This window comes from Theropithecus gelada, chromosome X, assembly GCF_003255815.1.
Source record: "Theropithecus gelada isolate Dixy chromosome X, Tgel_1.0, whole genome shotgun sequence".
In the NCBI taxonomy this organism is placed as follows: domain Eukaryota; kingdom Metazoa; phylum Chordata; class Mammalia; order Primates; family Cercopithecidae; genus Theropithecus; species Theropithecus gelada.
In genome coordinates, this window is record NC_037689.1 from 118,262,600 (window position 1) to 118,272,073 (window position 9,474).

At 46.2% G+C, this 9,474-nt stretch overlaps 1 protein-coding gene and 1 pseudogene across 1 annotated transcript; both read right to left on the bottom strand.

Annotated features, from left to right (window-relative positions):
• Nucleotides 1–1,534: 1,534 nt before the first annotated feature.
• On the bottom strand, nucleotides 1,535–2,724 carry LOC112615965 (annotated as a pseudogene).
• Nucleotides 2,725–5,575: 2,851 nt separating this feature from the next.
• On the bottom strand, nucleotides 5,576–8,938 carry LOC112616081 (cancer/testis antigen 47B-like). The gene is made up of 3 exons (XM_025373031.1): nucleotides 7,893–8,938; nucleotides 6,857–7,012; nucleotides 5,576–5,719 (listed from the first exon to the last, which is right to left on the bottom strand). The coding sequence occupies exons 1-2, from the start codon at nucleotides 8,686–8,688 to the stop codon at nucleotides 6,888–6,890; spliced, it is 921 nt and encodes a 306-aa protein (XP_025228816.1). The 5' UTR covers nucleotides 8,689–8,938; the 3' UTR covers nucleotides 5,576–5,719; nucleotides 6,857–6,887.
• Nucleotides 8,939–9,474: the final 536 nt, after the last annotated feature.

A 9,474-nucleotide genomic window follows, 5' to 3' on the forward strand; every position in this document is an offset into this window, starting at 1 on the left:
AATAAAAGAGGACACAAACAAATGGAAGAACATACCATGCTCATGGATAGGAAGAATCAATATCTTGAAAATGGCCATACTGCCCAAGGTTATTTATAGATTCAATGCCATCCCCATCAAGCTACCAATGAGTTTCTTCACAGAATTGGAAAAAACTGCTTTAAAGTTCATATGGAACCAAAAAAGAGCCCACATCTCCAAGACAATCCTAAGTCAAAAGAACAAAGCTGGAGGCATCATGCTACCTGACTTCAAACTATACTACAAGGCTACAGTAACCAAAACAGCATGGTACTGGTACCAAAACAGAGATATAGACCAATGGAACAGAACAGAGTCCTCAGAAATAATACCACACATCTACAGCCATCTGATCTTTGACAAACCTGAGAGAAACAAGAAATGGGGAAAGGATTCCCTATTTAATAAATGGTGCTGGGAAAATTGGCTAGCCATAAGTAGAAAGCTGAAACTGGATCCTTTCCTTATTCCTTATACGAAAATTAATTCAAGATGGATTAGAGACTTTAATGTTAGACCTAATACCATAAAAACCCTAGAGGAAAACCTAGGTAGTACCATTCAGGACATAGGCATGGGCAAAGACTTCATGTCTAAAACACCAAAAGCAACGGCAGCAAAAGCCAAAATTGACAAATGGGATCTAATTAAACTAAAGAGCTTCTGCACAGCAAAAGAAACTACCATCAGAGTCAACAGGCAACCTACAGAATGGGAGAGAATTTTTGCAATCTACTCATCTGACAAAGGGCTAATATCCAGAACCTACAAAGAACTCAAACAAATTTACAAGAAAAAAACAAACAACCCCATCAAAAAGTGGGCAAAGGATATGAACAGACATTTCTCAAAAGAAGACATTCATACAGCCAACAGACACATGAAAAAATGCTCATCATCACTGGCCATCAGAGAAATGCAAATCAAAACCACAATGAGATACCATCTCACACCAGTTAGAATGGCGATCATTCAAAAGTCAGGAAACAACAGGTGCTGGAGAGGATGTGGAGAAATAGGAACACTTTTACACTGTTGGTGGGATTGTAAACTAGTTCAACCATTATGGAAAACAGTATGGTGATTCCTCAAGGATCTAGAACTAGATGTACCATATGACCCAGCCATCCCATTACTGGGTATATACCCAAAGGATTATAAATCATGCTGCTATAAAGACACATGCACACGTATGTTTATTGCGGCACTATTCACGATAGCAAAGACTTGGAATCAAAGCTCTGTTTTTATTTTATTTTTTGACTCCTGATTTTATTATTCAATTTCTTTTTTTTTCATTTAGTCTTCTGTGGTTGGGAAGCCACGCCTCCCAAGACCATTCAGTTGGAGCTGGTTGTTGGAAGGGAGTGGGTTGGGGAACTGGGATGGGGGCAGGGAGACCCCTGCTCTGCTGGTGGTCCTAGGTGGAGAAGAAGAACTATACTTCACAGAGCCTGGGGTGTGGTGGGAAGGGGATGAGGTAGGAGCAACAAGCTGGGGAGATGGGACCCACCTAGTCCCCAGCTTCATTTTCTTCTAATGTTTCCCCACTGGTGGCTTTCTCTGCAGTCTTGTAGGCCTTTTTTTTTTCTTTTTCTTTTTCTGGGTTTTTTGACTTGCAGAACTCTGGAGGAGAGCCTTTAGCTCTGCATCCTGGACCTCCATCTCAGACTTGTAGAGGTCAGGCTCAAAGGGACCACTGGTTATCTGCATAAGGCCAATGGGCATGAGCAGAACTGTAGATTTAAACTGGGCAAGAAATTCGCCTTCCTTCTTATAGAGAACATTAAATAGTTGCAGCAGTTCATGCTTGGTGCACTGTGCCACACCCATCTGAGCCTTCTTCTCATCTTCAAATGTTCTTAAAGTAAATGGCATAGCATCAAAACGCCTTTCCACCTCACTGAAGAAGGCACGTGAAGTTTTCATTTTCAGTCCGTGCTGTTTAGAGGGGTCTCATTTGTAAATAGTGGTTCTCTGTCCTGCATCCTTGGCCTTGCCCTCTTCTGAGCTGATGAGAACATCCACAGCATATACTTCATGTACCGCCAATTCTGCTTTTTCATGGTCCTTCTTCTGCTGGTCTGTGGGATTCTGGATAATGGTTTTTTCTCCATCGACGACATGCTCCTTCAACTGATGTGACAGCATGCCTTCTATTGGCATGCAGGTAAGTGAGTGGGCAGCTTTGTTCAGGGTTTCTGTCACTTGTGTGTTCTGGTTTCCAGGTTTGACCAGGCATAGGACAGCTTCATCACAAAAGTGAATTTTCTTAATAACATCTGCTTTCCTCCCTGTTACTTGGGTCCCTGAGCTACATCAACTACAAAACTATGAGCTACATTAGAGATGAAGCCATCCACATGGACCCCGAGGTCAAGTTTTACCAAGTCACCTTCCTTGAGAATATAATCCTGGTTGCTCTTCAAAGGGGAGAAGTGACATACACAGTTATTTACTGAAATGCTGGTGGGAAAAGCAATACCTTTTTTCATTTCTATTTTTTTCTTGAAGATTTTCCCTATTTCTTCCATAATCATGGCATCATCTTTCTCACACAGGCTCAGTGCCGATATGCCTGAGCTAGATGCTTCTACCAAGGACTGAAGTACCTGGTTGACTATGTCGTTCCCCCATCTTATACTTGGTCACGACCAGGTCCTTGGTGATAGTTTGCTCCTGCTGCTTGTCCTTGCCGGACATCTTCCTACCACCATCACTGCAGCCTCGTTTTCCCTGAGCCACCGCCTGTCTCCCTTCCCAGCCACAGGCTGTGGTCAGAGCCCCCTTGATCCTCGAGGAGAGGGCGAGCAAAATCGTGAGCAAGAAAGGGAGAGGGTAGGCAGGCGAGAGCAAAGCTCTGTTTTTAAATGAAGAGGTTTTCTTATTTCATTTTTAAATACCCAGAGGCTCATTCTGACAAGTTTTCAGCTCCTTTGTAGCTTCCTTGATCTTCCCTACATGACAAATACAATGGAACCTGTTCTGTAGTCCTTCCCTGTCTGTAACGGGGAAGGAAATCAAATAGGAGAGACAACTCAGAGCTGAAGGTTGTCAGAGAAATAAACTGTTCTTAAGAGGTGGGGCTGCGAATAAAGGGCGTCCACGCAGGTGTGCCTGACCAAAGTGATGGCTTTCAGGTGTGCATTGATATTTGGTATGTGGGAGAAGGGCCATTGCAGAGGTTTTGCATTTGAACACCTAGAGAGCAAAGAGGGGTGTGGTTGGGGGCGAGCAGAAGAGACAAGGTGGTTGGTGGTTGCACTCTAGCCTGGGTCAGGGACGAAGTCCAAGTCCTATAGGAAGATGGGCTACTGGAACAAGCGCTTTTCAGAAGCAAGGGGCCCCACTATGCTCAGGTAACAAAGTGGCGTGGAGGGAGGAAGGAAAAGGGGTTACAGGCCAGATATTGAGCCTGGCTCACCTGTAACATTTTCGGGGTTTAGAACAAGAGTTCAACTTGGGATCCACATACCATATGCCTAAATATTTGAAATGTTTAGCTCAACGAATACAGCATGTTTTATTTAATGGTTTATCTCCTTCCATGACAAATGTACCTTCATAATGACCTCAAAGGCCAGGTTGGGTTCTAGAATTCTCAGACTCCTCTAAGTCCTGCCCAGTGGTGTGGGAAGAACTGCTATGCTTCCCCCTCCCGCTTTAGAAATATTTCAGACCTACATAAAATTGTAGAAAACATTACTATAAACATCCATGTGTCTACTATTCAGCTTAAGAAATATTACAAATACAGTTGATGTCTGCTGTGGAGCCTTCTCTACTAGAATGCCCCTCCCTTTCTTTCCCTGAGAGGTAACCATCATCTCAAATGTTCTTCTTTTGTTTTTGTTTTTATGAGATGCAGTTTTGCTCTTGTTGCCCAGGCTGGAGTGCAGTGGCGCGATCTTGGCTCACTGCTGCCTCCGCCTCCCAGGTTCAAGCGATTCTCCTGCCTCAGCCTCCTGAGCAGCTGGGATTATAGGTGTGCACCACCACGCCTGGCTAATTTTTGTATTTTTAGTAGAGACGGGGTTTCACCATGTTGGCCAGGCTTGTCTCAAGCTCCTGACCTCAGATGATCTGCCCGCCTTGGACTCCCAGAGTGCTGGGATTACAGGGGTGAGCCACTGCGCCCAGCCACAAATATGCTTGTCTTTCGAATGCACACCTCTCTGTATTCTGTATGCTACATTTGTATGCATGGGATTACAGGGGTGAGCCACTGCGCCCAGCCACAAATATGCTTGTCTTTCGAATGCACACCTCTCTGTATTCTGTATGCTACATTTGTATACATCTCTTACATGCACATGACTTACCCACAATCAATTTATGGTGGTCATTTGTATGTTTTCCTAGAAGTCATATACATGATATCATGTTTGCATCCTTTTGGACCTTTTTCCTTTATGCATTTTTCCCCTCTAGGCCTCAGCCCCTGTGAGTTCTACTCTCCTCCCCAGCCCAGCCCTTGCTGTCCCTTTCAGTTTACCTGAAACAAACCCAAGCTAGTGAATTAAGGCTGGTGTGACAGGAGGTGAAGCTCAGCTTCTTCCTCTGTTGCTTGAAACCAGTGGTTCTCAAACCTTAGTGTTCATCAAAAGCTCTTAGGGGTCGTGTTAAAACACAGATTGCTGCCCCTACCCCCAGAGTTCCGATTCTGTAGTTCCTGGGTATAGTCTGAGAATTCCCAGGTAATGCTGATGATGCTGTTTGGGGACCAAACTTTGAGAACCACTGCTTCAGATCAAAGGCTGGGCCCAAGCTCAGTAATAACATGTGGCTTCAAGGCAACCTGGGCCATTCATGAAGTTTCCTTCAGAACCATGCTCTACAGCAGTATTGTCCAACAGACATATAATGTGATCTACATGGGTAATTCTAAATGTTCTAGTAACCTCATTAAAACAAAAAGAAACCAACAAAAACTTTAATATTTTAATTCAAGTATTATTTCAATGTGTAATCAGTATAAAAAACATTAGTAAGGCTGGGCGCGGTGGCTCACACCTGAAATCCCAGCACTTTGGGAGGCTGAGATGGGCAGATCACGAGATCAGGAGATCGAGACCATCCTGGCTAACACGGCGAAACCCTGTCTCTACTAAAAATGGGCAGGCGCCTGTAGTCCCACATACTTGGGAGGGTGAGGCAGAATTGCTGGAACCCGGGAGGCGGAGGTTGCAGTGAGGTGAGACCGCGCCACTGCACTCCAGCCTGGGTAACACAGCGAGACTCAGTCTTGAAAAAAAAAAAAAAAGTAAAATATACAATATTATTTCATACTTACAGTACATATTAAATCAGACTAGCCACATTAAAAGTGCTCAGTAGCCACAACACACAGATCTAAAGATGTGCCCCATCTCTCTCTTTCCAAAAATTGTTTTAAACTTGACATTTTACTTGATTTTTGGCTGCAGTCAAAGAATTTCAAACAATCTTACCAAATGGTGGAAAGTAATACCTTTCAATGAAGGTATGGTGGGCCAAAACAAAGAGGTAAAGGAGAGATTTGAGTTAGCATTATTTATTGAGAAATCTTCCCATGTTTCAGTTTATTCATTTAAAACAAACTTTTATTTTTAACTTGAACAAACACTGTCAAATACATGCATGAAAGTTAGATGTCACTGGATATCACTTTAGATGTAACCAACTTTGCAATGACGTGTGTTAAAATTCCCACAGGCATCTGCAAAAAAAAAATAAAAACAATGAACAACAGAGACTTCTTTCTATTCTTCCCAACTGCAGGATGAAATGAGAGAAAATAAACAATAGCGCAACATTAACCAGCACCAGTGACTTTCTAAATAGAAGAAAATGGCCAGCTCTGTGTATATCTGCAAGATTTGTGTGCTATATGTTAAACAAGTAGAGACAACTACCTTTTCCTTTTGTAACTCACAAGCTTGGATATCAGGGTGCTTGTGGAACTGAAGGTTTCAGTCAAAGGGTCACACCAACCTTGTGTGCCTAGCACTACAAAAGTTTGTTGCTTTTCTTTCTACATGAGGGGCCATTCTGAGATTTAAATAAATCTCTCAAGCTTCAACAGCCTGTGCTCGTTCCATAAATGATACTCCCTTACCCTCCCAGATCCTTGGTTTCCATATCTACCATGCGGGAAAGAAGCTATTATGAAATGCACGGCTGTGAAAATGCAAATAAATAAATAAATAAGAAAGAAAAATGTTAACCATTTAAATATACTCAGAGACAGATATACCTTAAGACTTAATTACCAATTCAGTGATAAACACACATTCTTTTCATCTGACTGTGACATAAAATACAAAAATATATAGCTAAGTAAATATTTAGGTATTAGTCATTAAATGTGTTCCTACTTGAAATTCTTAGCTTTTTGCTAGTTGTAAGTAGTCACTTTGTAAAATGCATTGAGTTGTCTCCTAGTTACTATGGGAGCCTGCATTTCTGTGGTCAAGTAATGACAGCCCAACTAATGCGTGTGGCCCAGCCAAGTTAGTGGCTGTGTCTGGCAACTGTTTTCTACACAAATATTGGTCTTGGTAGTAGGTCTGATACATTTACCACTTGTTAGTAGTCTTGCAGCTAGAAGACAAAACACCTCAAACATGAACAAATGAGTAGCCATGAAGTATATTTCAGAGCACACTGCAGTTCATATTACTAGATACATGAATATTCTAGTAATATTTTACGTAAGCTAAATTGAATTTTTAAACTACTTTTAAACATTTTCTTAATTAATTTACTGGGAATCTTTTTTGTTGTTAAATAAAACTGTCAGCAACAGGTAAATGCCAGGAATAGTCGAGTGATTCTCAAAGCTATACACAGATACCTGGATTTTCTCGGCTTCCCCTCTGCTGCATCTAGGTCCCCTTGGAGTTCTTCGCCTTGTTTTCCGCATCCTTCTCTTTTTCTTGTTCTTTCTCTTCCTCGCCTGCAGCATCTTGGGCCTCTTCATCCCACTTTTCAGGCTGAGATTTAGTGACTTCTTTAGTGAAGAAAAATACACACCTGGGACCAGACATTCACAGAAAATACAGCCCAATTTACTATTAGCAGCGGCATCCCGTGCCCCACCCTCAGGAGAAGCAGGATAGAGTTAACTAAGGAAGGAACAGCTGGGCACCTTCCTACTGGTTTTCACAACAGTTCCATGGCCCTGGCGTTGCTCCCGCTTGATCATTTCCACAGGGACACTATCTCCCTTTTTTCTAGTAAATCTCCCACCCAAAGCTGCTGATTATTTCTCGTTTTTGGAGAAGAGATCTGAATCATCGGGTCTGGTCTCATTCTACGGTGTTTTGGTCAGAACTTTGTTGGGAAAATATTTGTTTGCCTCAAAAAACAAATTTTATGGTGAAGCTCATTGGTTCCTCACCCCTCTGAATGTGTCAGTTTTACCAAGGGCTCCTGTATCACTTCATCATTTGAGGGATCATCTTTCTACGAATCTTTGCACTTTGAAAAGCCATGAATCCAAAAGGATGCCTGCCATTTGCCTGTTCTCTTCGTGCCGGTATCCCTTCTGTTACCTGCGGAGCTCCCTCCTGAACCCCTATCTACCTGGCCATTCATCTGCGCGCTCACAAATGGCATCGATGATCTCAGATCTCCTATCAAATACAGGTTGGTAGAGGGCGGCAAGTTTTCTCAAAACCATAGAGGTCGTTAGAGAACTGGGTTTCGACTCATTGGGAAACATTCGGCCTTAAGTTTCAGGAGGGCCCCGACTGCTGCTTCATCACCCGAGGCCCCGACTACCCCTTCACCACCCGCTTCACCAGCTGTGTCCGCACCACGGCCCTGCCCAGAGCCCTTGGACACACGGGTTCCCGCCTCCCCACTGCTGCCGCTAGCCCGTTCCTCACCCTCAGGGTCCGTGGCCTCCTCTGTGGCCGGTTCCTCTGTGGCCTCCTCTGCGGGCTTCTCCTCTGTGGCCTCCTCCTCTGTGGCCTCCTCTGCAGCCTCCTCCTCTGTGGCCTCCTCCACCGGCTCCTCTGCGGCCTCCTCTGTGGGCTCCCTGGCCATCTCGGCCAGGTAGCCTGGCACTGCAGGCTCTGGGACCGAAGCGGCCTCCTGGATCAGGCCCAGGCCCTGGCCTTCCAGGGCTGCGGCCCCCGCGCCCAGCCTCTGGAGCACCAGCAGCAGGGAGGGCTGGACCCTGCGGTTGGGTGCAGCAGCGCGGGGCCCCACCATCAGGCGGCTGTGGTGACGGGTCGCTATCAGGATGTGGTCGTTGTGATAGAGGCGGCGGAGAAGGGAGTGGATCAGATCCAGGAACACAAAGCGTATGCCCGCCGCAGGGTAGCGACGGGTGACCTCTGCCAGGTCGAGGCTGCCCGCCACGTTCCTCTCTTCTTCCTCCTCCTCCTCCTCCTCTTCCTCTTCCTCCGCCGCGGGCCCGATGTCCCGGTCCTCCTCGGTGCTCCCGCCCCCGCGGACTGTGGCCAGGCCTGCCGCCTGCTCACCCTCCTCCTCCCTGAGGCCTTCCATGGGCCCTGCGACTCCGACCACCTCGGCCGCAGGCACCATGTCGCTACCGTGGGGGCCGGAGTCGCCGCCCTCCGGGTTACCAGCTCCGGCCGCCTCGGCCTGCGCTCCCTCCTGGCTTACCGGGGCCTCCTGGTCCCCTTCGGTCGGGTGTCGGTCCCCTGTGGCAGACATGACACCGGTCAGTACCTCAACTGGGGTGGCGAGCAGGCTGAGGTGACCGCGGTGAAGACGGTGGCCACTGAGGTGGCTACGGCTGAGGGGAGGCAAGGGTTTGGCCGCTGAGGGAGTAAGAGTCTGTCTCCTTATTGAGGGAATAAGAGTCTGTCTCAGAGGACACCCTACGGTAGGAAGGGCAAGGAGCGAATCCCAGGAGCCTCCCACCAAGGCTGGCCTGAGAGGACTTAGACAAGGCGGGAAAGATTCCGGTTGGCAGGCGAGAGGGGGCGGGACCGGAAGCCTCAATGAGTGGCTCTCAGCGAGCCCTAAGGCCATTTGCTGAAAACTTCAGATTGACATGTTCTGTGTCCAATGAATGATCAAGGCCTTTTAGCTCTAGGACAACTCACGAATCCAGAGTTTTTTTTTTTTTTTTTTTTTGTTTGAGACTGCAGCCTTGATTGGTCACCCAGGCTGGAGTGCAGTGGCATGACCTCGGCTCACTGCAATCCCCACCTCCTGGGTTCCAGTGATTCACCTGCCTCAGCCTCCTCAGTAGCTGGGACTGCAGGCATAGGCTACCACTCCCGGCTAGTTTTTCTATTTTTAGTAGAGATGGGGTTTCACCACTTTGGTCAGGATGGTCTTGATCTCATGACCTTGTGATCCACCTGCCTTGGCCTCCCAAAGTGCTGGGGTTACAGGCCTGAGCTTCCGTCCATGGCCGAACTCTACCTTTTCTTTGAGGCCTTAGTGTCCAGGGCTACCCTTTATGTCCAAACAAGTCCTGGCCTTTAATTT